This window comes from Hippichthys cyanospilos, chromosome 11, assembly GCF_059441005.1.
Source record: "Hippichthys cyanospilos isolate Australia breed blue-spotted pipefish chromosome 11, RoL_Hcya_1.0, whole genome shotgun sequence".
NCBI lineage: Eukaryota > Metazoa > Chordata > Actinopteri > Syngnathiformes > Syngnathidae > Hippichthys > Hippichthys cyanospilos.
The window spans coordinates 17,006,844-17,034,715 of record NC_142379.1 but is presented as its reverse complement, the minus strand read 5'-3'; the positions used below and the strand labels follow the sequence as shown (position 1 = coordinate 17,034,715).

At 37.8% G+C, this 27,872-nt stretch overlaps 1 protein-coding gene across 5 annotated transcripts; it reads right to left on the bottom strand.

Annotated features, from left to right (window-relative positions):
* Positions 1 to 444: 444 nt before the first annotated feature.
* Positions 445 to 27,872, bottom strand: LOC148416186 (uncharacterized protein C14orf132). 5 transcript variants are annotated; one of them, XR_015867313.1, is made up of 3 exons: positions 12,143 to 12,214; positions 2,929 to 3,082; positions 445 to 1,036 (listed from the first exon to the last, which is right to left on the bottom strand). XR_015867313.1 is itself a non-coding variant. In XM_088428519.1 (2 exons), the coding sequence occupies exons 1-2, from the start codon at positions 27,761 to 27,763 to the stop codon at positions 5,190 to 5,192; spliced, it is 249 nt and encodes an 82-aa protein (XP_088284645.1). In that variant the 5' UTR covers positions 27,764 to 27,872; the 3' UTR covers positions 5,052 to 5,189. The 5 variants fall into 5 exon arrangements, 1 of the variants encoding a protein (XP_088284645.1); XR_015867312.1 differs by lacking the exon at positions 12,143 to 12,214 and adding an exon at positions 3,307 to 5,012; XR_015867315.1 differs by lacking the exons at positions 445 to 1,036; positions 2,929 to 3,082 and adding exons at positions 5,275 to 5,408; positions 11,609 to 11,736 and having other exon boundaries at positions 12,143 to 12,247.

Below are 27,872 nucleotides of genomic sequence, written 5' to 3'. Positions count from 1 at the left end.
ATGAGGGGAAAATATGATTTTTTTTAATACACAAACACACAAGCAACTAATGGATGAAAGCAGGGATCTATATTTGACCAACAAACTACAAAAGAAGTGAGTCACTCTTATTTGTTGACAGAAGTGTATATGTAATTTAGAAAGCAGTTCCTTCTAGTTAGAACCTCAAGCAAACCCCAGAGTACAAAATAAACATGGTACTTTAGATACTCAAATGAGAACTTACAACTGGCTTAGTTTGACTGCTTTCTATTGTTAATGCCCCCATAATACTCAGTGAACGCATCTGGGTTTGCCACAGGGATAAAGTGTACTTTTACAAAGTGGCCTTGTCTTGCCTTTTTTTTTTTAATCCATTCTGGATGTTCTACTCGGTCTTGTGTAATATGGGGACACATCATCATGCACACAATTCAAAGAAACTCAAATTAACTGACACCGCAATCTCATCAGACTTTGTTATTTTAATAAAGTCATTTTACTGATGATTCATAAAATGCATTGTCAGTTAGAAATCACAATGTAAAATCTCACTAAAATCTAAACACATTGGTGACTAACATCTCGAAATGTGTTTCGTCTCACTGTGTATTAATGACAGCTAAAACATAAGAAAACTAAATGTGGACATTCTTAGAAGCACCAAGAAAGTGAGATATTTTTATCATGCATAATCATTTACTGCTTGTCTCAGTGAACCACAGTGTTGGTTGTCATGGTTGGTCACCAATGATTTTAAAAAAAATAGAGAGTATATGACAATATATATCACATAATATACATGAAACCATAATGAATATTTAAAGATGATTAATAGTTTCTGTGTCTGTCAGATATAAATTTGTATCCATCATTTGATTTGGAAAAGCTCTTATTGCTTATTGCACTGCTGGAAAAATATGTGTTTACAGTTCAGGGGGACCAAAACATGCCCATGGTCCCAAATAGTTGTGCGGGATTGACACCATGGTAAAACTGACATCACGTAGGGAGTCACTCTTTGTCCAGAAGAATTTGGAAGAATCTTGCTCAAAATCTGTAAGGTGAGAGGGGGGATGGGGGGGGGGGGGGGGGTACAATCAATTGATTATGTTTAAAGAAAGATTTTCACACAGTTGCAGTATTCTTAGACCCTTTCACATTCTTCCATATTTTTTAAATATTGTTTTAAAAATATTTTTTGAATGACATATTATGTAAATAAATGTAAATGTAAATACTATACTAATAGTAGTATTTCTGTGTCAGAGGTCAACTGATCTCAGGTACAGAAATTTGGACACACTTGAGGTGTTGTCACCTTGGCCGTGCCACAATTTCTGGCAATGCCAGTTTGTGTTTCAGTCAAAATTGTCTTACAGACCTAAGAAAGATTATCAACCCATATACAGTATACACTGACAAAGTTAAATGCAAGAGAGAAAAAGCAGTTGCTGTGCATGTACATTGGAGATAAAAAGTCTACATACCCCGATTCAAATGCCACTTTTCATGGTTGTAAAACGGATAATAATCTCAAAACCAATTCTTCCATTAATATGCCCCATACCATTTAGAACTCAATTGATATTTTGTTATCTTTTTTGCAGAGGGAATTAAAAATAAACGCCTGGGATAATGTGGGTGTGCAAATGTGCACAACCAATCACAAATGGTATGTGACTGTTCAGAATGAACTAATGGTGTTTAAACTTGGGTTAAATGAGTGTCAGAACACAACTGCCACAATTCAAGGTGCCTTATAAATTCAGCTATGACTACTTCAAGGCGTTTGGGGATTCTGAAGGATGGGACCACGGCAGGAAAAGATCCGGACTAGGTAGTAACGGTAGAAGCTTTTGGCAGGGTTCAAATTGTTGTAAAACGATGTAGACGGAAAGAAAAATGGCGCACGGCCTTTCTTAAGAAGTTAGTTAAGAATGTCCTAAAGAGGAAAAGAGTGTCAGATCGAGTGAAGTATGAAACCTGAAATTCATGTAATTCACGTAATGTCATTAGTGGTTATGTCAACTAAAAAGGAAAAGGACAGTTTGGAAGGAGCTGCCAGAAAAAGGATAAACTGTGACTTGCTCCTTCTAATGGACATGTCGATGAAGGAAACGGGGCCAATGCAGGCATGATGGGTAAATGTGATGTCAGAAAAAGTACCTTTGAGGGACAGACTGTGGCCAAAAGGATGAAAATGGCTGTCGATAACATTTTCTTGTAGGAAGAACAGATATATGGTGGGTAATTGTATTTATTGTCTCAGCGACATCATCAACTACTAGCCCGGGAAGTGTATTGCATTTATAAGCCATCAATTACATTTTCTATGTTTTGGTGTCATGCGTGAGCTCGAGCCTACTCCAGCAGATGTTTGCATGAGAGGTGAAGTATAATGTGACCTTTTCACATTCACATTTACAGACATAACCTTCAGACTACTATTAACTCTTTTTTTGTTTAAGGATGTCGTATCTGAAAAAAAGAACTTTGGGAGAAAATGCTAACCCCACACAGATAGTTGCGAGAGATTCATTATTATATAGACTTTTAATTAAGTGAACAGCTAACTGCTTTAGAACTGGGCAAAATTCCTTCAGAGTGTTCAACCGTAAGAGGAGCAGAGATGAGCTCCCACTGCTCTCCTGTCAGCTCAGCTTGCTGAGTCATTAAACTTGTTATGCTGCTTTATTGAGTTAACATCCACTTTGCTGTTCTCGCATGGGAATCTTGGCTTGAAATGTCTTTGGATTATTGTAGAAAAGGTTTGCCATGTGAAAATTGATGTAACGCTTTGTCATAGGTGGACAAAAATCTAGTTTTCACATGAAACCAAAACAAGTTCTAAAAACAGAAAAGCCATAGCCCATTAAGTCAAGATTTTCTCATTAACATCCATTCAATAAAAATAATAAGTCATTGAACATGGCGTGTTTTACTTGCCTGACTTCAGCGTAGGCAGCATGTGTTCGGTTCCACTCAGTGGCTGCAAGTGTGGAAAATTGCCTCTCTCTATGCGCCATATGATTGAGTGGCGACCAGTCCAGGGTACCACCTGCCTCTCATCCAAGTGAGCGGGCTCCATCTTGTATCATTCCTAAACAGAATTGGCATAGAAAAGGGAGGTGTAGGAGGGTGGATGGATGAATAGATATAATAAAATCATTCAGTATTCAAAATGCATGCAGTATATACGGTACAGTGTACTCAGTATATCCTTCCTGAAATACTCTACTCATGCCAAGCCAAATTTATAATACCAAAAACATTTATTCAGTGATGGAGTGATATATTAAATTATTATTGAGAAAAACTGCTCACGTTTCTTTCAGTGTTGTTTGGTTGCTGTCTTTCCTCACAAGGGGTTATGTGGGAGGGGATAACATCCCACTGTGTTCAGTTTTATCCATTATGGTCCGTTGTTGTCTCCTTTATGGAATCCAAAATGGCTGGAATACGGAATTGACTTGACACTGAGACTGAAGAGGTCATGGACAAATGGACGCCTGACCCTTGAATAATCACAAAGCCACTGAGGCCTACTGTGCACTTGTGCATATATGACCTAAAGGAGGGGTCAACTATTAATAGGTTCTCGATTAGTGCCTGTGCTTGCAGGGCTGCAACAAATAGTGGAATACAAACAAACCCTTTTGATCATCTCTATAAGAAATACAGAAAAATGTTCAACATATTTTCTTATGCAATCACTTAGCAAATAATGGTACTGCTCCAAATCTCCTCCTTAGTTCACCCCTTTACTGAATTCCTGTTCTCCAACATGTCATATCATATTCCATCATTTTTTTCATGTAACTTTCCTCTTCTAACCTGAATTCTATGCTTCAACTTTGAAGTGATTATTGAAGCACATTTTTTCATCATCCCTGTTTTTTTTCTTAATTGCCCCTCTTGCAAGGATCATAGCATCTCATCTCAGCCCATTTCCTCTTTTCTGCCAGCTCGTTTTTTTTTTCTTTGAGACAAGCTTGGTTCTATTCTGTCTGCAAATTCATCTAGTAAGAGTAAAATCAAAGAGGACAAGTTCAAAGCCACTCTAATGGGCTACATGGGGAGGCTTCCCTCTGGGCACAAGTGAGGGAGGGATGGAGAATGAAACAATATCATAAGCTGAGAACAAAAGACATGTAACAGTTTATCATGCTGCAGAGAACTGGCAGGATGATGGCAAAGTTTACACAAAGATTAACTCAGTTGAGAGTTCTGAAATTGTATGTTGAAGCATAAATGTGCATAGTCAACAGAATGATGCAGGAAAGTGCTTCTACCGTTTTCATCTTGAGCGGTATTGCAGCAAGGGTACCTGATTGATTATTGAGGTTTTCTCCCTCTGTTTTAGTGACGTGTAACAAGATCCGACACATCAGTTGACAAGTAAAGGCATTCATTACCACTCCCCTTCAGGCAGCAGTCGGAACCTATGTGGCCACTAGAGGCCCTCATAAACTGAAACAAAACGACTCATACATTGGGCAGGCGATTCTGCTCGCTCGATCCTGGCAGAATCGCCTGCATTGAATGGCATAGTGACATGTGAATTGAGAACATGTCGTAATTGGTTTATCGTTTGTTGCCGTTATTTTCCACAGTCTCAGTCATTTTTGAAGGTATCCTCTAACCTGCAATTAACCAAATAGTTTGCTGTCCTGCCTTAGACTTTGTGTCGATCCGTAACCATTATTTAAATAAATGTGATTTTTTTTTTTTTGTTGTTGAAACTTTTGGGAGAATTATCTAAAGTTGTGTTTGTTTATTTATTTATTTATTTATTTATTTTATTGACTATACCCTTCTTGCGTTCGAAAAAGAGGGACTGCATGAGTGTCTCACATAACAATAACTTGGATTAATGGAACGTTTGAAAGCCTGTACTGAACATGATTTAGTTTATTTTTGGTTTGTTTGTTTTTAATATTGTTTTTGTAGAAAGTTTGAGATGATCTAAGAGTTTGCTTTTAAAGCTGTAGCTCAAACGGAGCTTTGTTTTATATCCTGTATACATCTGGACAACAAACCCCCCCCCCCCCCCCCCCCCCCCGCCCCCACGAGTGAATTTGTTTTATTGTGGAAAAGAAAGCAAAAGTAAGGCTACAGGGTCTCATTCTAGAAAAAAAAAAAGAATTATATTCAGGAAGTAGTAGATTCCTCAATCTCAATAATCCATGCTCCGTTATTCCATTTTGTCAGAAAGCACAGGCACAAACAACAGCCACCACCACTATGTTGCCGATGGTCGCCAGGACAGCAATCCACAGCCAAATTGTGTCGCTGGATACTTTGCCATCATCTTCAGTCTCTGAGGGCCGGGAGTAGCCTGCATTGAGGTTGGAAGTAGACGTCTGTAAAGACGTGTTGCCATTATAGGGAGAATCCATGAACGCACCGCTCACAGCTGGAAAATGCTGTCAGAACAACAAGGGGAAAATTTTGTTATAGGTTTCTTGTCACTAGTCAAATGTGAAACATTTATTTACCTATTTGTTTTGTCTTCAGGTGGATAGCTTCTCTATTAACATGCAATACAATTGCGCCTTATATTGTGTTCATCTTTTATGTTTCTTTACACTTTCTAAAAACAGTTGGGCTAAAAATAACCCAATTTTAAGTCCAAAAAAGACCGACTAAGTATTTGGGTCAATGCAATGCAACTTTCTGGGTTGTTTTATACCGATCATCCCCAGATATGGTTAGTTTTGTACAAGACAATCTAAGAAAATGGGTTTGGCGTGAAACAACCCTGAAGCCTGGATAAATATTTCTAAAAACAGTTGGAGACAAAAAAACTGTGCTTCTCAATTATATTTTGCAAAGCCTTGACGCACCAACCATAAATAGGATTAATATCTATAAAAATTGTATACATATACCTAAAACTGTATCCTTTTTAAGACAGGAAAAATGAAAAAGCAATAATAAAAAATGTTTTAAACAACTGTTTACTTTTTTTATGGCATTCATAGAGGTTAAAGGTTTGTCTAAGAAAAAGACTCAAGTGCATCAAAGTGCCTGAAAAAAAATGTCAATCCTTATTTTAATCACAATTACACTTCACATGGCAAAAACAACTCCTTTTCCCTGAGGTCATCCGCGCCTCCCTTGGCATCAACTCACGCACCCCTAGGAAGACCCGCTCCGCTATTTGAGTAGGACTGGGTAAAAAGAACCCAAATATGGGTAAAAAAGAAATGACCCAATAATGACTTTATCTCAGGGGTTCAATAAAACCAATCAATAGAATACATTAATAAGAACCACTTGAGTGAATAATAACAAGCTCTGTCCAGGGGATTTTAACCTCACAGCTGTGTCAGGCTCAGTATGGCTCTACTGTACATTAAACAGCAATGTACATACATCTCAGTGGGTTTAATTCTCAAAGGATTAACAAAGTCTGCCACATGTTCAAAGTTTTGCTTTTCTCATGCGCAAACTACAGTAGCAAAGAAAGCCACTAAGAGAACTAGTGAGGCAGGAAATTAATCCCATTTTTTCTTAGTTGAATGTGTGCATGTATATGTGTGTGAGCTTCCATAGGGATGTTAATCCACAGCAGCCAGTCAACCAGTAAAGAAAGAGGAGACATTGCTGACATTTAATTTCCAGAATCATGCACATACATGCAAAAAAATCTTACACAGGACTCCTCCAGTATATTAAACTGTGCAGCTACCAGTATTGCAGAGTGACGCCTCAAAAGAGGCGTTGAGAAGAACCTATCTCCTACCTTATTTTTTTTTCTAACACAGCCTTTGTAAAAGACAACAAGACAAATCCAATCTGTTTGCGGTTCACAACACACAGCACACTAAGTCACGAAGTGACCATAAATACCTCCAGCTGACTTGCTCAAGCAAGTTTGACCCTTTAACTTGGGGGTATTTCAGCAAATTAAAGTCCAAATTCAACATTAGTCCCATGACTATTCTGAAAGTCACCTCTGCGCTTTAATTGAGGGATATTTCTGGGGGCTACACAATGATAAAACGTTTGTCAGCAATCAGAGTGTGAGTGAGATCATTATTTGTTTGCCTACAAACATGAACAGCGTTCACGCTGCGCTGTCTCGATTGAGTTGAGTTGCCGCTTCAAGCGTTCAGACCTCTCATGAGTCCACTTCTACACTCAAACTCAGACTTCAGGCAACACTGAAGACACAGTAATGTGACAAAAATGACAGCAGTGTCATTCTTGTTATCTCTGAACTCAGCAAGAGAATTGTGATGAATCATGTCCAGTGTTTGCGATTGCACTTACTAAATCGCCTGTCCTAAAATTTCATGTCAGTGACTCAAATGAGTCAAATGAGTGGTAAAAAAAACTGCAGATTGTGACTTATGTCCATTTTAGATTCACACAGGGGTACAATGTAAATTAATTTCTGTCCTTTTGATTGCATTTGTCATTAATCCACACAACTGTACTGCAGATAGGTTCTCAAGTTATTCTGCAAACACTTTTGTGCTTGTCCAAAAATTCCTGTAGATGTCAATCAGTGTCACATAAAAAAGACAGAGCGCTCGATCCTGCTCGCAGCCAATTAACTCCAAGCGTGATACAAAACATAGCGATTCAAATACAAATATTTTTGTTCTTTATTTGTTCTAATATTTTTAGAGGTTGAAATGAGGAGAAGTAGAAATGGCCACATAAATTTGGAACATTATTGCAGTTGCCTGACATTAGGTAACATTACTTATTAGGTAACTGCTCTTTTTAAGGACTGGCCGCAGGTTACTTGTGGTAGTACACCATGATGATGATGCCAGAATCAAAATGGCAAACAGACTTGCACAGTGCTTTTCTACCTGAGATACTCAAAGCCCTTTACATTGACTACTCACTTATCTACTGATAACACATTGCATCAGCACCAACTGGGGGTTCAGTGTCTTGTTCAAGGACACTTTGACAGGGTCACAATGGTCGAGGGATTGAGCCCACAGTCTCATGGTCTGAGACCACTCAAGCACTGAGCCAAGCTGCCTCAATTAAAACTGTGTATGTTTGTGTTTCAAGTCATGGAAAAGGACAAATCTCAGATAGGTGGCCGGTACTCTATCAAATTACTGTATTGACATCATTTTCCATGAATAAAGAAAAAAAACGCATTCACATGTATTTGCATGTTCTTTAATTCTTCTTTTATGAAAAAAAATCATACTGTATCAACAGCTAAGATATAGGACCATTATTTATGAGTAAATCACAAGCTCTTTCACATTTGCTGCTTATTATTCACATTTAATTCAAACTGTCTCAGATGGTTTATTGTGTTCGAAGCAGGGTTTTTGGAGATGCTCCGATGCCATTTGACAGAAGCACACTACAAAACATATCAACCGCCACAGCGCATATGTGAATCAGGCTTCATGCCCAAACTGTAGACAAATGTTTCTTAGCAAAGACAGCACTGCGCTTTTTCACCCTCTCATTAAAACGTCTCGGCCTTGAGGCTGTGTCTCTTCCACAAGGAAAAATTGTGCAGACTTTGAATCAACAGAAACAGAAAAGAAAGCAACAGTGGAAGACTTGCGCATCTGCATTCATTTTCAAATGCTTATCCTTTTCACTGAGTGCATTTGAAACTCAAGCAACCACAAATTTACTTTGCACCAAAACAGGAAGAGCCTGAGCAATCACTGGAGCCTGTTTGTTGCATTGTGCAATGACAATAAAGTTGAATGTAACCAGATATAACATTATAATGGTGTCTTACCTAAATGTTGAAAAAAGGTTTTGTTGACTTGTTAACACGTCTGCCGCACATGCAGAGGTCATGGGTTCGCTTCCAGCTCTGGCCTTCCTGTGTGGAGTTTGCATGTTTTTCCCATGCCTTTGTGTGTTTTCCTTGGCAGCTCCAGCTTCCTCACACATTCCAAAAATATACAGGTTATGTACATTGGACATTCAAAATTGTCTTTAGATATGTTTGTGCATGTGAGTGGTTGTTTGTTTTTGTGTGCCCTGCAACTGTCTGTCAACCAGTTCTCCACTCAAAGACAGATGTGTTAGGCTCCAGAATGCCTCTGACCATTGTGAGGATAAGCAGGGTGATGCAGGGATGGATGGATGGATGGATGGATTATGGCAGATCAAAAGGTTAACATAGAACAACAAAAATGTGGCTTTAGTTTTTTCTTTACCAGATGAACGGTAACCAATTATATTCTGCTGTAATTGAAACTAGTCACAAGTGCTGTCAGCAGCCTTTAGTTTTGGGCATCAGAAGGAATGATTTTCAATGCTCAAATAATTTTAAAATAACATCCATCCATCCATCCATCCATCCATCCATCCATCCATCCATCCATCCATCCATTCTCTAAAGCCCCTTATCCTCACTAGGGTTGCCGGCTTGCTAGTGCCTATCGCAGCTGTCTATGGGCAGTAGGCAGGGGACACCTTGAACTGGTTGACAAGCAAACACAGGGCACACAGGGACGACCAACCATTCTTGCACCTAATCACACCTAAGGACAATTTAGAGTGTCCAATACACCTACTATGCATGTTTTTGGAATGCGGGAGGAAGCCAAATTGCCTTGAGAGAACCCAAACGGGCACGAGAAGAACAAGCAAACTCCAAACAAGGAGGTCGGAGCAAGCTGGAATTGACGTCGGGACTCAGAACTGTGAACAAGATGTGCTAACCACTCTGAGAAAATAACATTAAAATGAAAAAAAGCTTTTATCTAGTCTGTTGCAGACTTGCTCAAAAGCGAAAAGTTCTCAAGTTCACTTTGGCGAAGAACTGTACTATCTAACGCCATGAGTGTTTTTGCTAACTTTGGCTGTAGTCTCCACTGGGTGTTTTGCATTCATGTGGTTTGCTAAACATGAGCTGCTTCTGTGGTAGACAAACTCCTTACAAAGAATGCATATTACCCTACCTATATCAAAGGTGTTTTTAGGGCCAAGTCTATCATTCATAGGACCAACAACGCCCATATTCCCTTCCATTTTTTAGTTTTCCCAACAATGATAACCAATCAGTGTCCACTTCAGCATGTGATTGAAGATTTGTTTCCCCAAATCATCGTACAGAAAGCATAAAGTTAGAGATTAAAATTGAAGTTAACACAAATTAAATAAAAAAAAATACGATTTAACGATGACTGTTGTCAATTGTTAGTTGTCAATTAATCAGTTATTTAATTAATATGTTAATCTGACACTACGAAAGATTTGTAATATTAATAAAGAAGTCAATCATTGTCCACCTGTGCCGCAGTCAAATTCAGTAAAATCGCATTAGAAAAGCCTACTGAATTTGACTTAGATATTTCCCTGCAGGCGTATAATGGGACCACTTTATTCAAATAAATCTTCAGATGTGCCGGGCACATGTCAAAGTGCACATCCTTGCTATGCCCCAATGTACAACATGGTGAATAATGGCTTCTCAACTTCCCAAATGAGACTTGTCTGCACAAAGATCACATTATGTCAGCATGTCTGTATGCTGTGTCTACGAAAATTAGAGTCTGCAGTGTGAGTTCAAAAGTTGACTCATAAATGTCCTGGCTTCAAAGTTAGCATCAGTGAGACTCACTTCTCCCGCTGTCCATGCAAATGCAATTAGACATTCAAAGCACTTGGACCAAAGTCCTTAATTTTCTTACGTCTGTCTCTTTTTCTAAACATCACAGTTGGGAAGTAAGTTTCTGCTCAGGGGATCTTTATGCACCAATGTTTCTCATACACATTCCATTGTCTGTTTTTCGGTCATGAGCCACGTACGTCATACTGAAGCTTATCTAGTGAGCGGAGGAAGACACACACACACACACACACACGCACACACACACACTCACACGGAAATGGATGGAGGCATGACAAGCTGTTCATTCGCAGTAAAGCTACAGTTACATAAGTCTTGTACTGGCAATACCTGTAAACTGATACATCATGTATGGATGCATCTGAAAAGTTTACTACATAAGTCAATGTCATTTAGATTAATTAACTGCATTTTTGTGTAAAATTAAATGTCTGGTAATTTTTAACATGTATAAATGTATTCTTGTATTCAATGAGTATTCTATGCTGTACTGTATAAGAATCCTTTATTCAACACTTTGTGTTCTTTGAGTAGGCTCTTAGCAAAAGAAGAAATATATTTTACCATCTTGATCAAGTAATAATAATGTGCTTTATTATTTTTTTTTATGTTTTATTGTGAAACAGGCAATGTGAAAATTCATAAACCTAATAATTCTATTAGCATACTTGTTTATTAGGTAGTAGAGAATCATGTTTGAAAAAAAAAGAATGACCAATGTTAGAGCAGATGAATAAAAAATTGGTGAAACAACGGACGGGTATAGATTATTATTAATAGTCATGACACGGATTATTTGGTCATTTGTTTGTATATTTTCTTGCTTTTAAATCTATATGTTTAATTATACAGATATTTAATTGCAAATGAAACTGAGATGTACTGTTGAGAAATTAAATAATTTTTATTTAAAAATTTATATATTATCCTGTATTTTCTCATTTAACCTATGAATCATGATAATATTTTCATGACAAAATACATGAGTAGAAAATAAGAGTGGTCTCCAAAAAAATACAACAAAACATAATAGTAAATTACTTCATCGTTTCTTGTAGCCGTTACAGAACAGTGACACCAGCTGCAGCAGCATGCGCATTCATTGACACGGTCAGTCAGTTACAAACAATCAAAGGGTGAATGTTCAGTGAGACGATAGCAGTCAGCGTCTGAAAATAACAAGTATAATTATACAAATTAAATTATGTAAGAGGAAATTTTTTGTGATGATCCTGAAAACAAAGACCCACACCATAATTCAGTATCACAAATATGGCAAGATCATGCACTTCATCTGCACTCTGTCATAGAACATAAGAAATAACTTACAAAAATATGACAGTTGCAATCATTTCAAGTTAGCCAGTTTAAATCATAAATAGAAGCTCTTTTTAAGTGGTAGACTACCTGGTCCACAAGTTGCCCTAACGAATAAAAGCAATACAGAAGGACAGTAGAAAAACTTCTGTTTACAGTCATATGTTTCATCTAGTAGAAGCGCTACAAAAACAAGCTATTAAACGGAGGAGGAAAGGAAAGATTAAGGAAGAAAATGAACAGCAAAGTTGTACCTACAGGGATCTGAAGTAAGAAATAGGGTCCACTATCCTCGTGTTCTACAGTGACCGAGACCGAGAGCACACAAGAGCGAAAGATCACTTTAATGAGACCTTGCTCAGTGCTAAAGGGGGACGAGGAAGAGAGAGAGCGTGAAGGGGAGAGAGAGAGAGAGAGAGAGAGAGAGAGAGAGTGAGAGGGAAAGAGAGAGCGAGAGAGAGATGGAGAGAGAGCGAGAAAGAGCGAGCGAGAGAGAGGCTAGTTGACCATGCACTCTCTGTGGACGTAGTGTGTGGACAGACCTCCTGTGTGGACAGACCTCCTGCAGTGTGTGTGCATGCATGTTTTGATGGATACAGGTTGTGCTTTATGATATACAGTACATGAGAATATAAAATTGTTCAGACACAGCATGGAGAAGAGGGTTTGTGTTGGTCTCAGGTGTGAATCCACCTGAACAGATGATACACCCTCCAGGTGGGACCCAACTGAGATGCCGGAGAGAAATGCACCTGATGAAACAAAACAAATGAAACAGAAGGATGAAAGGGAATTCAAGAGTAGGGCAAAGGTAACGGTACAAGGTAAGAGGATGAACTCATGATGGAATAGAAGTAGCGATGAGATGTGAGGATCAGTAAATGAGTCAAAGGTTTGGCGAGACTTTCAATTCAAATGGTCTCATATGCATTAGAAGGTCAAGAATGTATAGAGTTTGCATGTTCTCCCCGAGTCCGCGTGGATTCTCCCCGGGCACTTTGGCTTCCACCCACACTCCAGACATACAGTAGCATGAAAGGATGATGCCCAAACTATAGGATGAAGGAGGAAGCTAAGGGGATGCTGGTATGGTCAGTAGGAGATTCGATTGGATGAGGTAACAAATTGTTAATGAGAAAAGGAAAGGAATAAAAACACGGGAGTTGGAAATGTAGAGATGGGAAAGGAAAATTTTTATGAGATGAGGCAAAGAGGAGGAATGAGAGTGGATAATGAGTTGGATATGGGATAGGGAAATGAAGGGATGATGAAATGTTGAGTAAATGAGTCACTGTCTTTTGAGATGGATGGATGGAGGTAGGTGCCCTCCCAATTTTTGTACCTGATATACATTAAAGGCATTCTATTCTATTCTATTCTATTCTATTCTATTCTATTCTATTCTATTCTATTCTATTCAAAGAAAAATATCCAAGCATTGAGAAAAAGAACAAACGCACAATGGACTTCAGTACAGAGTATGATGGCCAGTTATTTATATGAGAATATAAATAGGAGATGGTAGATAAGCGGTGCAGAGAAGTTGAAGGATGAGCAGATGACAACCGAGAATGATGCTATGGTAAAACATTAAAAGAGATGACAATGAATAGGACGGAGTAATGAGAATGAGTTGAATGGGTGTTGGGAGATGACCACGTAATGTGAGTGCGGTAAGAGATGAGGATGAAGGGATGATGAATGGCTAAACGGCTGGTCGCAGGAGGTAGAGATGAATGAGAAATGTAAATATTTTGAGATAGGTCGAGAAAAATGTAAATTATTGAACGAGACGAGGTTGAGCAGAGAGGGTCGAGCATAGATGGAGATTTGGTAAAAGGATGACAGGCTGATAGGACAGAGGTAGCGATGACATTCTATGATCAGGAATGATGGGATAGAAACGCAGATTAGACACGAGTAACAAAAGATGATGGGATTGTTGATGTGACGATTCCGACTGGAAGTGGAGACAATGTGGGAGATGGAAGGGGAAGCGGTGAGGAGGCGTTTGGAAAGTAAACAAATGATGGAATGTACAGTATGTAGGGATGAGGTAGGAGAAAGGATAGATAAGGAGATGGAGGATAATGAGATCACTTAAGAGGAAGACAGGGGGTAGGAGGCTGAGCAGATGGGATAGACACAAAGAGGAGGTGGAAGGATGGCAGATGTCAAATTGACATGAAATGAAGGATGAACTATAATAGGAGCTGCTGTATTAAGATGAAGGGATGATGTGAGCATTTTACCAATTTTCACCCCGGCTTCTTTCTCGGCTTGATTTGTAACATCCCTCTTTTAAACCATCCTCTGTTTCTATCACGTAACACAACCTCAGTGGGATTTTATATCTTCTTTTCTATTGTGACGTCGCATCGACTTGCCGCGCTCGATCAACTTCTGCATATCACATTTTGAGATTCTACTCTTTTCAAAAGTAGTTGAGTTTTTAACTAGGCAGCATGTTCACATACACAAAGAGCTCCACAAACCAATTATGTCACACTGTTGCACATTTTAACTTACATCTATCCATCTTCTATATTTCTATGTCATATTAGTTTTACAGTATCAATTAAAAAGACCCTCTAATTCAGTGTTTTTCATTGTCCAAACATTTATTGAATTCTAGAACATTCACAAAGAAGTCATCAAATATTCATGGAATTGTTGTCATGAAAATGTTTCATAATTTAGGCTGTTCAGAGTAGGCACCTTTTACTCAACAGATTTGGACATCTTTGTATTTTCTCTTAATGGTGAGTGTATAGATTTACGATTGAAATGAGGAAACACTTTCAGTTCATAAATGTGCGTTTTCAAGAGTTTTCATGGCCAATGAGAATCAAGCCTATCAGATCAGCCTGAAGTCAATTTGATACCATATGATTTTTGAGGGATCTCCAAAAGTTTGGCCTGTACTTTCGTACAGAGTTGAAGGTCCTCTGTAAATTGCCCTGTTGGAAGAAAAGAAGCCAAATACATTTGATGAGCCATTAGTCAACATAAAGCTCTAAATGAGGAGGGGCAATAGTCACAGCGAATCCTCTGGTTGGCCAATCGGTTCAGTCGCAAGTTTGTGTACATATGGAATGTTATGTACAATTTGTACAGTGGTGTGTTTCCACCTTGTCAGGCTGGCATTACATTGCTTCTTCATTGGTTTCTCATCTATTCAGAAATTCTGATCTGAGGATATCAGGTTTCAGGTCACGTTTCAGGTCACTTGAACCATGTAGTGCAAAGTCATCCTACGTCATTCGCTGAAAAAAAAAAAAAAAACACTGATTTTGCATAGTGCTCTTAAGTTTTAGAGGTCACAAAGAAATAGTATCTTTTTTGCCCTAATTATTTCAATCCGTAATGCAATCCACCGACTTCTGAACTGTGTCTCTTCCTGTTCGCTGCATGCATCCTGAAATTTCTCGAGCCATCGCTCTCATCCCAATTGGATGCATTCAGGACATCCTGGACCAGCATGCAGTGCTGCGTGACTTGGGATTAAAGAGAAACATTGATTCAATCCTCCAAATCTCATCATCTGCCGGCATGACACCTCAAGAACACTGTCCAGTTTTGATATGTTTTGAGTGACAATACCTATCCTGCCAGAGTGTGAGTGAGGATCCTGTGCATGAAGCATGAAGGGCATGTTACATGATATGTGTGCAGCTAACTGAAGACCACTTGTTAGGATAGCGGGGATATCAGAAAGAAAACATTGTCCTGTAAACCTGCGTAGGAATGCACTGTAAGATCGTGTGTGTGTGAGTGTGTGTTTGAGTTCATGCATGCAGTTGTGCATGTATGTGTATTTGTGTGATGGCTTACAAAAGTTACATAATGTTCTCATAAGTTAAAAGGGGATGCAGAAACCGCCTGTGGTGATTCCCCAGAGTACACACAGTACAAATTGATATGCACACACACACACACATACTGTATATATATATATATATATATATATATATATATATATATATATATATACACACACACACACACATATATATATATATATATATATATATATATATATATATATATATATATATATATATATATATATATATATTATAAATATAATATTTGGGTTATCGTAGGGCTATAAATGGAATTCTCTCTAACTGATGAAATGAAAAGAATGAAAGAGAAGCGAAGTGAAAAAAAAGTGGTGAATAAACAGCCCCGCCGCAGCCAGCTGTTCCTCTTCCCTCTAAAACATCTGTCGGGGTAGGAAAAAGGCGGAAAGGGAGAAGACAAAGTTAAACAAAGGATTGGGGGTATGGCAGTAGAAAAATGCATTTGCAACATTCTGAACACTTCTATAGGTAGACCTCAATCTGAGTACGTAAAATAATTTCCAGTCAAGTGTTTTCTCAATTTTATGTCTCGGCCATAGAAATATTAGTTAAAAAATGTGTTTGCAAACATGCGTGTAGTTACTGTAGGTGCAGTTTAGTGTAATCTAATGAATGACACAATGGAATCAAAATATTTCAAACATATCAATATGATATTCAAATGTTTTCATTGTTGAGGCGATTGAGTGGATGAAATAATGGGTGTACCATTATTTATGATGATTATTCTGACTTTCTCAATAAATGTCAAGGGTGACCTATTTAATTAGAGAAAGCCCTGCGATTCATGTAGTCCTTCGGGGCCACCTAATGCCGCGGGCATCCTGTTGGTGATCCCTGATATAAAGTCTACACTTGACTGTACAAACAGCAAGGGATAACCAAGCGTCTGTCATAGAAAGCCAAAGGGGAAGAGTGAAAAATTAATCCCCGGATATTATCTTTAATGAAGTCTTCCTTGCTAGCAGCGGCTTTCAAAGAGACGTGACATCACTTACTCTCGTGTTCTGAGGGAAAACGGGACTGACGTTACTACAGTGAATCACAAGATGACTTTTTCTAAATCAAGTTCAGAAAAAATACCAACATAATGTCTTAGTTATTGAGCCATGTAATGAAAAGAAAATACAACATCTTGTGCATGTCTGGGGGGAAAATAAGGCTGACTGAACTTATGACGGAAGCGGGGCGGGGGGAGCAAAAATAACAGACAGCATATTATTGAGGAAAAGTCTGCAGCGTAAGGTATGGCGAGAAAACGTGAGTGTGGTACAAAAGTGACAGCAAGTGAGACACATGAGGTGGGGTTGTGTTCCATGGGTGGCTGAATCCTGGCTTATTTTTGCTCAAGGCGTTCAAGCTGACAATCGAGCAAGGAGAAGAATTCACTGACATCGCTGAGCGACGCCGCCCAGCTTTCATTTGACCACTTTGTACGCTCTATACACTCTCAAACCGTACTGTGAATGCACATACTGGATGCATCCAGGTGCACACATATACACAGGGATTCCATTAGAACATGTTTTAGTGGGTCAACCTACACAAGTAGGTCCCAAGGTGGTCATGTTTTTTTCTGCTTGAGGTCTTTAATCATATGGCGTCCTTTTCCCTTCTGTTCCCCATCTGTCTCCCCTCACTACATAAATACTCACTTAACAACAGCAAACCATTGTGTTCCAAGCCATACAACATTCACGGTACATGTGTCAATATAGTCACATACTAAAATATTGGGTTCCCTTACACAATCTGTTGTTGAAATCTAATAAAGACTCTATGGCACAATGGCGATCTAATTTCTTACGATCAAATTTATTTTCGTTACTACTTTTCTAAGGAGAAGAAAAACGCCCAGGTCACTGAAACCGGGGCTGTTTGATACCACCTTTTTTCAGACCGACTGTCAAGCAGTCGCAGATATTGACACCGATACCAATACCACGAGCGATACAAAAAATGACAGATCTTTTTCACCCTTTTGCGGTATTTCGTCCAATACTTTGATCTTTGGATCAAAATGGCATGACCACTTAGTCATCACACTACCAGGACTGTGCCATCCCTTTGCTAAAATACTGCCAGAATGATGTGGAGGAAAACTATCCAAAAATGGTGAAATTACTGCATAAGGGTTAAACAAAAATCCACTTATTCCAGCATAGGATTGTACGTAAAATTTTCTGAAACTAATGTCTATTGTCTGTTTTTCTCGTTTGTGATTTCTAGTTTGTGATTGGGAAACTTGTTCCAAAACAGCAGCAGATACTAGTACTGGCTTTCATCAAAATAAGACCAGGTTTCGGGCCGATGGGGTGGATACGTCTTTTTTGTGCAATAGTAAATCCAGTTTAGCACATTGCACATAACCAGGCACTCTGATGAACCAATGGTATTCCTATTACATGCCTCTGTCACACCTGACAGTTTGGTGAGAACAAACAGTCAAAATTTAAAACTACCTACAAACAGAACGCAGGCAAACATTTGACTCCTCAGGGAGTGTGTGTGGTGGATGTCAATGCATTTCTTTCATAAATATAACAACAGTGTGGGACAATCTCTTTGAATCATTGTAGATATCAATTGATGAAATGAATTACCATCACTGTCATCTAAAACATATTTTATTAGCACCCTCATGATCTCTTGGTATAAATCAAGTCCATTCAAGTTCATTTTGGTCATGTTTGTGCATTAGCCATTGAGTGTGTGATAAGATTACAAGTATGGACCTCATTTTAGTGTTTGTTAGACCTATCGTTCAGCAGTTTAAAAACGGTGCATTAGTGTGTGAACACTCAAAAGAGGAACACAGATATGCGTGCACAAAGGACACACATCCTATACACGCACCTCTTAAAATACTTCTGTATGTTTCATGCGCTGTTAAACTCAATTTCATTAAGTGTGTGCTCCAGTGAACAGACATAGGACCTCTATTCCTGTCGCATGTCGACCTGAGGTACACACCTAGACTTCACAAATGAAGAGTTGGCATTCCATAAACTGAACATAATTACTGTCCCGACCATACTTTCAATATGTGAGACTCGGACATCATAATTCCAAATAGCAGCAAAGGTTTTTCAATCGGATGCTTTTCATGACACCAAGTACTGTTTCAGAGGTCGGCTGAGCCTTTGGTCGTAGAAGACCCGCCCCAAAATTGGCAAGCTTGTTGTCCACGCAGTTATACCTCCAAGGTCACATACATGGCTTTCATGATTTCTGATTTTTTCCATATTATGAATTGTGTTTTACATGTAAATCATTCTAGGCGCATCAAAAACACCAGATTAAACGTTACAACACATTACCTTTCGAGTGAGGCCATGTTCCAAAGCAGAAGTGGTGGCAGAGGAGGGTAAACAGCAAAAAAAGAAAACTTTATGATACGAAGATAACATTTTATTAATTTCTGCCGTTGTGGTCATATGTTGGGCTTCGTTCTCCTCATCCTCATAGTGATCAAGTCATCCACAATAAGTTGCTGACATGCGCAATAATATTCAGTCCTCCTCAGCAAGCAGCCATATTAACGAGCAGTCAATCTCATGTTGCAATTAACTCAAATGGGAATTTTGAGCTCTCAAGTTTTGTTTTATATCATTTTGTTTCTTTTATATGCTCAGTAATTCATCTAAAATGAAGAAAAAAATGTAGAGAAACGACCGTTTCTCAAGGTTTCACTGTATTTAATAAATTGTAAAAAATAGATTTCTCCTTGGCTTTTGTTGGGGGGGTTTTCACCGACATAAGTGAAAATCATAGCTATATTTCATTTAGGGTGGAAGAGCAAAAATGGCTGAAAAAGAAGAGTAAGAAGTGTTGCGCGATAACTGTCACCAGTATCTTGTGCTGGCACGTGTGGCATAGTACTACCTCTGTATTCCTGCCACATTAGTGCCATCTGAAAGAATATTCTCAACTGCTGGGGGACATATTAACACAGTCAAGAGCATGCTTGAAAGAAACAAATATGGACGTGCTGCTTTTTTTGAAAAAGAATGTTTAATGTGTGTTCATTGATGTCAATGGTACGTGGCTTCTAAAAAAGAATAAATAGATGTAATAATATATAAATAAATCTATTCAAATCATTTCCTCCAATATTTTTTTCAGTTTTGTTAATATACAGCGCTCCATTTTGCCTACGTCCCTGCGTCGGCGATGCATCATTTTTTCATGGGACGCATGTTTTCAAATCAATGTGCGACCCTATGTTTTTTTTGTAGAGAAGTTGTGAAACTCTTGGTTCACACAAGGCAATTTTGACCAGCAATGGGAGCTTGTTCGCGATGTGACTTATGTTCTTTGTCAGCCTTAGCCAATTACATTCTCACATTCACTTCCTGCACATTCAGTTTAGACGCTCACTTGAAAAGGTTTATTTTCATTCTTAGTTTGTCATAAATGCACTTAGAAATATTAATAATTTTCATTTGGGCAACATTTTTTTACATTTTTGTTTAATCTTATTTTAAATCGTAAAAGTTATCAAATTTATAGCTATTCAAAAAGTAGCAGTTGTCCACATGTTATTTTTTTGGAGAAAAGGCCTGTTTTTCACAAATCAAAACTCAAATCAAAGACACTTTCCCTTTTTTATTCTGTCTTGCAAAGCAGACTGAAATTGTGTGATAATTCTTTGCTCATCAATAGATTGATCAATAGATAGCATCAATAGATAGCAATTTTGCCTGAATTCATTCACTTTGAATCGAAAATTCATTCTGTATTGAATCGGAGACCCCAAAATCGAATTGTGGGACAAAGATTCCTGCTCCTAATTTTGTCCCTTTTATTGCACAATTTTTGTGACTTCATACATCTCTGTCAGGACCCATAGTATTTCAGTATTGGGAGACCCAATGCTTTCCTGAAGTAAAATGAGCACTGAATATATATATATATATATATATATATATATATATATATATATATATATATATATATATATATATATATATATATATATATATATATATATTTTTTTTTTTTTTTTTTTTTTTTTTTTTTTTAACAAAAATCGCCCAGTATATCGCAATACGTGTCACAATATACAGTACTTTAAAGCCACAATACCCAGCACTAACTCGCTATTCGTGAGACACAATGCTCGCAAAAGACCCAAGACCCAATTTATGATCACGCTGCCAGGCAAGAAGGCATAAAGAACAGGTGCGTGTAAAGGCACGTTTGGATTTCCGCAATAAAGCAGTCACCTGCAGCAACATCCTTCGTCTTTTCTTTGGTGAGTCTGAGCGTGTTTGTGTTCATGTGTGCTTCAAAGTACATTAGAACAACGGAGTGTATCTTCGGCCACGCTTCTGAAACTTTAATGGAAGTGGGAACGTGTGGTGTCCTGCTTGGAGCATCAACTGGGGTGGAAATGAAGGAATGGCTGTGGAAATGTGTTGCCCAGTCACATTTGACAAAGCCACTGCTAAATGTTGCTCATGACAGAGAAGTCATGACAGAAAAGTTAGCATAAATACTGTCTACTTTTTTAAACATTCACTTCTCTATTAGATAGAGGCTAAAACGTGTGTTTGTTTGTTTTTTTAGGATTATAATTTACACTGAATCATTTACATACACAGTAACCATCATGTAATGAAAAGTCACATAAACTGTACATGTTGTGATAGTCGGATTACCCTAATCCTCTCTGCTTTTCCAAACAACAAAACATTTTACCGCTGTGAAAAGTGTAAAGGTGTCCCAGCAGTAATCCAAACAGCATTACTTCACACCATGATCATTTTAATCTTTCATGGATTGTGTGGCGATGGTTTCAACGAAGGTGGCATGAGTTAATTTCCCACTCGGACAAGTTTACTGGAGTTGACCGAAACTTACAATAAATAAATGAATAAATAATTGAAACCAAAAAAAGAAAAAAAAAACAATCAGAATGAACTAAAATGTGCGCTTAAAAAGGTAACGTTACAAAAATAGACATTTACAAAAACTGAAACTCGAATCAAAGTGAAAATGTCCTTTGTTTTGGTGTTTCGTCAATTAATTTCCGATAAAGCCTTGCCAGTTTTTTGTTTTAAATGTCATTATTGTTACTGTTAAGCCATACAGAAATACGAAGGTCCAACAGTCATTGTGGAATTGAGGTTTACTGTTTTTTACCACATGATTTTTTTTATTTAGTATTCTACAAGCAGTCCATACAAAGTTTATAAAAAAAAACGACCTAATACAAAAATTAATACATAGAAAATGAAGCAATTTCAACAACAAAAACAAAAGTACTTTAAAATGAATTAAATTTACCTGTTTTGAAAAACAACTCAAACTCAGGCAAAAATGACCTTTAATGAAAAACCTAAAATCACCATTGGCAGGCCATGAGCAGGATAAGCGGGGTAGAAAATGGTCAAATATCTGACATTACACCTCCACAAAAACTTTTGAACCAGCATTTCACCCCCACAAAAACTTTTAACAATGAATCCCCAAATGACATGTGGGCTGAAAATTGACATGGCTTATATAAGAGACATGCCATTGTTTCTGTCTACATGCGTGTGATGTCTTTGTATGCTTCTAATCTGTCATGCTCGCCCCCCTCCTGAATGAATAAAGCATTATGGGGCTTATATTATGCGTGCCATGATTCATGAGTCATTCGCATGTGTGCCTAATGTGTTCAGCAGAAACGTGTCCTCAGGTTATCACTAGAGGCTGGCTCAATTCTCTGTGTCCCGTATCTTGGCAGACATTTTGAAATTCAAAATGACGTCTTAGGTATGCATTGATGTGGCAACCTTGATCAAGGCATCATCACTTCAAACAGTCTCCAAAATGATACCAGAATGGATCGGTTCTCATCTTTCTGATGCACGGTAAGTTTAACTAAAACCCAAAGGAAAATCAAAGCAAAACGCAAACAAAAGTCTTGTACAGTATAGTGACAAATTGCATGATGCCGGACAAGCTTTTGAAAAAAGTTTTTTTTTTTCTTTTAAAGAATAGCAAACCACACGCAGTGTTAACTTGCTGAACTGAGCTCTGATGAAGTGAGTCATCAGAGGCAGAACCTGTAGAGAGAAGGTTTTATAACAGGGTGTCAAACTATGTTTTATCATGGGCCACATTGTAGTTCTAGTTTCTGTCAGAGGCCCTGAATGGTTGCAAATCGAAAAAATTGTAAGTGTTAAGTAGTTTGGAAATCGGAAGCTGATAAGAACAGTTCAAAAGAGAGATCGGGAAGAAAAAAAATTGTTGTTTGACTCCCAAAAATGATAAAAGTTGAAGACAACTTGCAGTTTTGGTATTTTAGCCAGAAACCTGTATGGCAAGGTGGGGGTTTTTTTTTTGGTCTTTTTAAATGACCATAAGTAAGGCAGTTTTTGCTGTTGTTTTCATGACCATGATCTGTAGTAAAGGGGGTTTTCTTCCCTTTTTTTTAAATCTACAGTCTTTTTTCAGTTTTGTTTTGTTTTTAATTTGGAACAAAAGACGCTTGTTGTTTCCCCCCAAATTTTGTAAAATTGAAATTTGTTTTTTTAGCCAGTCATAAATAGCATTTTATGGGCCACATAAAATGAGGTGGCGGGCTGGATCTGGCCCCTGGTACTTGAGTTTGACAACTGTGTTTCATAACCACACTATGCTTAAAAGTGGAAATAAAATGTTGTTTTCTTTTGTTTGGTTTTGTTGCTGTCCCAAAGCATATGCCATTTAAGATGGACAATAACTTATATTCTTTTTTTTTTTTAATTACAAACTCCTTTGTTAAAATGTCTTGTTGAATTGTTCTTTTTTTGTTGTTGGTTTTTAACAAATTTTTAAAACAGTACATCTTTGTTATAAAATTCAAACAAGGTTCAGAGAGCTCCCTGGGTCATCGGCCTTAAAAGATAAATGAAAGCTTAACTAAATGGCTCTCAATTGTTTATGACAGTAAATGAAGTGCTCCGAAATTTCACACTTTCTATAACCTCCAGTAAATGTTAAAACTCCACTCAAAAAAAAAAAAAAAATGTGCAGTGTATTCCCAGGGTCTGCAAAATCTCTTGTAGCCTTACGAGAAAATTCAAATAAATGCCGTTAATGATACCATAAGTAATCTCTTAACAGCCATCAGAATTTTAAAGAAGCCAATGCCGGTATTTTTCAAAATGCCATATATTGACACCGATAATTAGCCCAGCCATCATAAAAGCAAGGGCAAAGGATTTAAAGGGCCACCAATGAAAAATAAATTAATTGCATATGAATTTACCTTACTTAGTGAATCAGATCTGCCCTTTGTCTAGCCAAGGGTCCCACTGAAATATCTGGCAAGCTGACCTTTCACTCACTTACACTGTATGCACACTTGGATCAACACGCCTTAATTGGGGTCATTGTAACATTTTCTCACATTAAAAAGGAGAAACTTTAGGATTGCAAATATAAATCAAGTCATCATCACAAGGTCAAACCAGAGGCAAAAGCCCTGCTGATGTCTTACTCAATGACACATCATCCGTACAAGCAATGCCACGAGATAAATTGGTCACCATTGCCTTTGTCACAATGACATGACATTAGCAAGCATTATGAACCCACAAGTAGTAACATTATGGTGAGTTTGGTGGATAGATTGTTTGTTTGTTAGTTCATGTCTTCTGTAGCTTATTGAATAAGCATATATGAATCCTTTTGGTTGACAAATTTCAGGAAAACCTCCATCCCAAGCATGTGTCACACACCGAGTGCTCCTTATTAACTGTTTGAGAACAGATGGCTATCAGATGAGGCTTTCCATCAAACTCATTCACTTGAATGAGTTCCATTCACCTCTGGGTCAAACTGGCCTCATGAGAAACTGTGAGCAATTAGAAAGTAATGAGAGGGGATCAATTAAGAAACATCTTTACAGCAAATGCAAAGAATAGCTTGCCACAAAATTTCTAAAGGTTGGCGACCTAAGATAAACTATGCACCTCCATGTGCTTATTAAACATCCCCTAATGATCACTTGGAATGAGGTGTGTTTTTAAGGTAGTTGCTGCAAGTCCATCTTCTCATAATTTTGCCCGAAAATGCTCTACTGTTTTCTCCTGAGTGTGTTGTTTAACGTGTGTAGCTAAACAACTGATGAAAATTGTCAGGTATATGTGAGGTTGGGGACTCAAATGCAGAAAGCAAGGCATCAAGGCAGGTGTGAACCAAAAACATTTTTTTTCATCCCAAAAAATGAAAAAGGAAAATATGGAACTCGGAAAAAGAGAAAAATACAGAATTAACAAAGTCCAAAACAAAAGGGTAAAAAAGAAATAAACAACAACACTGGGAAGAAGGCAAGGAACAAAGATGTGACCTGGTCTTCTTGTTCAATGGCCGCTAACAACAAGAGACAGTGACAATGATCTGACAGGAACAGAAGTAAGGCAGGGAACTTTATACAAGCCAAATGAGCAACATCTGGATGAGACATAAGGGACAGAGGGAGCAAACCAAGAACATGGGAAAACTTATTACGCCATAGTTTAACAAATATTGCAGTCGGGCCCCATGACCAGGAAGACTGTCCTTCTTTCCACATTTGCATTATGTGGTTCTCATTTTTGCATAAAACTCCCAAAGGGTGTGGCCCAGGGCTCCATTCTGGGACCCCTACTTTTTATTGAATATTTGATTCCCTTCATACGATGTGTTGAATCGTCAAACATTGTCCCACAACTTATTAACAATAGTGTAAGTATTGCGAGCTTAAAAGTGTCCAAATGAAACAAAATGACAGCAAATCCTTCCTCCTGTAAACAAAACACCTCCTGCATCAAAAGAAAGCATGTAGTCAAAGTAGGCCTAATCTTGCACTCGAGAGCAACAGCAATTACTTTCCAAATGTATCCAAAGGCTGCACTGTCCTGTCCTTCTCTAAGGGACCTTAATGATAACAAGAAAGCATTGCCCTCTGGCTATGTGAAGCACTCATCACAGGACAAAGGGCGATGAGAGGAAGAACAGGCTGAAAAAGGAGTGCTGCTGTTTGCCATCATGCAATATAACAAAAAGGGAAGTCACGATGGTGGGAGACACACCGCTGTCACCGCTGTCGAACTTTAAGGACGATGATGTTGTTTTTGAAACAGCGGGCTTAAAAAAGCAAAGGAGCCACAAGATGTGACCGCCAGCCCAGAGGTCTGCCCTGTTAGTGACTCATCTTTTTAAATAAAGCCTTCGCCTTCACGTCTGTCTTCTTTTGGAAAAACCTCATTCTCACTGGAGTCATCTCTATTTGTGTACAACGGACCCCAAACCTCAAAAGGCACTATATCGTAGAACTTGCAAACACATTCTAATATGCGTAAAACAATGACAATGTAAACCTTTTACTATAACAAAAGCAAGTGGTTTTCAAACACATCTCTCAATTATTTAAAATGATACACTTTTACTTTTTATGAACAGTATGTCACTCAGGTCTTCCAATCACTGCTCGTATATTTGTCCCGCAAACAGACAGGGTATTTTCCAGCTCTGATACGCATTAGGGGTGAGAATCATTGACTGTCCCAGGAATCGATTCAATTCTGATTTGGGGTCTATGATTCGATTCAGAATCGAATATTGGATCAAAACAACTTTCGATTCAAAATAATTTGATTCAATTCAGTTAAAAAATTGATTTCTGCTTCAATCTATAGATGTGCAAAGAATCATTACTACTTCAGTCTGCTTTGCAAGTTGGAGAAGTGTCATTTTCCTTTTGTTTTTTTATATCTATTAAGTTTTGATTTGTATTTAACATGCATTTTTCCCCAAAAACAGTATGTGGACAGCTGCTACTCTCTGAAGCTAGCTTTAAATTAAAAAGCTTTTGTACAATAAAATAAGATAAAACAAAACTAAAGAGTTTTGTTTTTTTTTATATATAAAATAGGTAGAACAAGATACATTGTCATTTCACTGGAAATTGCAGTAACCAAAAATGAAAATCATTTGCAAAAATGGAATAAATATTTCTCAGAATGTTTATGACAATCAATACAATAAAAATGAATGTTTTCAAGTGTGCAACTAACAAAACAAAAAAAAGTAATTAATGAGTATGCAATCAATTAATTTAGGTACTCAAGTAGTAAAACAATCCAATTTTTGGTACCTAATGTAATTCTTTATTATAGGTACAAAACAATTAATTTAGGTAATAAGTAATCGATTACTTTAGGTACTATGGTGCTAACGTAATCTGTATAAATTAGTTTCATGTAGAGAGTAATTGCTTACATTCGCATGAAAATAATCAATAAAGATTGATGTATAAAGTAACTGATAACTTTAATACTTAGTTCCCTAAAATTACTTTAGCACTTATTTCATTTAGCACCACTGATTTTCAGACACAATTTTTAGCCAAACACTTGAAAAAAAATGAAAATGAATATAAAAAAAAAGGTACCTGTATTGAATACCCGCACTCTCAAAACATGTAAAACGATGTTTTCGGGATTTTTTTTAGCAAACCATGAATGTCGTTACGTGTACATTAAAAGTGATTCAAAATCAATATGCATTATTGTTGTGTGAACATTTTACGAATGATTCATTTTGAATAAATCAAACCTTTAGATCAATGCTTTTGGGGTTTATAACGTTGATATATAACTTTGATTTAAATCATAATCGTAATGCTCATTTTTTTTGCCCTTGTCACCCAGCACCCCTGCTTGCTTACTACTTAACAGTCAGCATTTGAGCAAATGTCTACACAAGATCCACATGCATGCTCCTGCTGCAATAGACAGACAAGAGAAATCCATTTACAGGTGTAAACATTACAAAGCGCTTTTCGACTCTCAGTCTGCATTGCTTTCATTAAAGGAAGACGAATGCTTAAAACTAATTCAGATAGAAACTTCACATTTCTAATGCGTTCTTCTTTGACCATGTCCTTGAAAGCAATACGTCATCAGTGACTACATCTTGTCAGTATCTGCAGTCATTTGATATCTTTACTCGCTCTCCTTACCTGCGCAGTCATCAGTGATAACTCCATCATTCCTGGATCGATGACGGCCAGCCTGAAGGCGGAGGGATTCACTTAGCCAGGACGGCGCAAGAGGAGGGAGAAGGAAACAAAGATGAAAAAGGTCTCGGCTGTGTCACAG

What these genes read in the sequence shown, in the direction of transcription:
- LOC148416186 (XM_088428519.1), bottom strand. Translation starts at nt 27,763, where the DNA reads ATGATGGAGTTATCACTGATGACTGCGCAG. An exon ending in TATCACTGATGACTGCGCAG is followed by an intron (nt 5,409 to 27,733) that starts GTAAGGAGAGCG and finishes TTGTTCTGACAG; the next exon opens with CATTTTCCAGCTGTGAGCGG.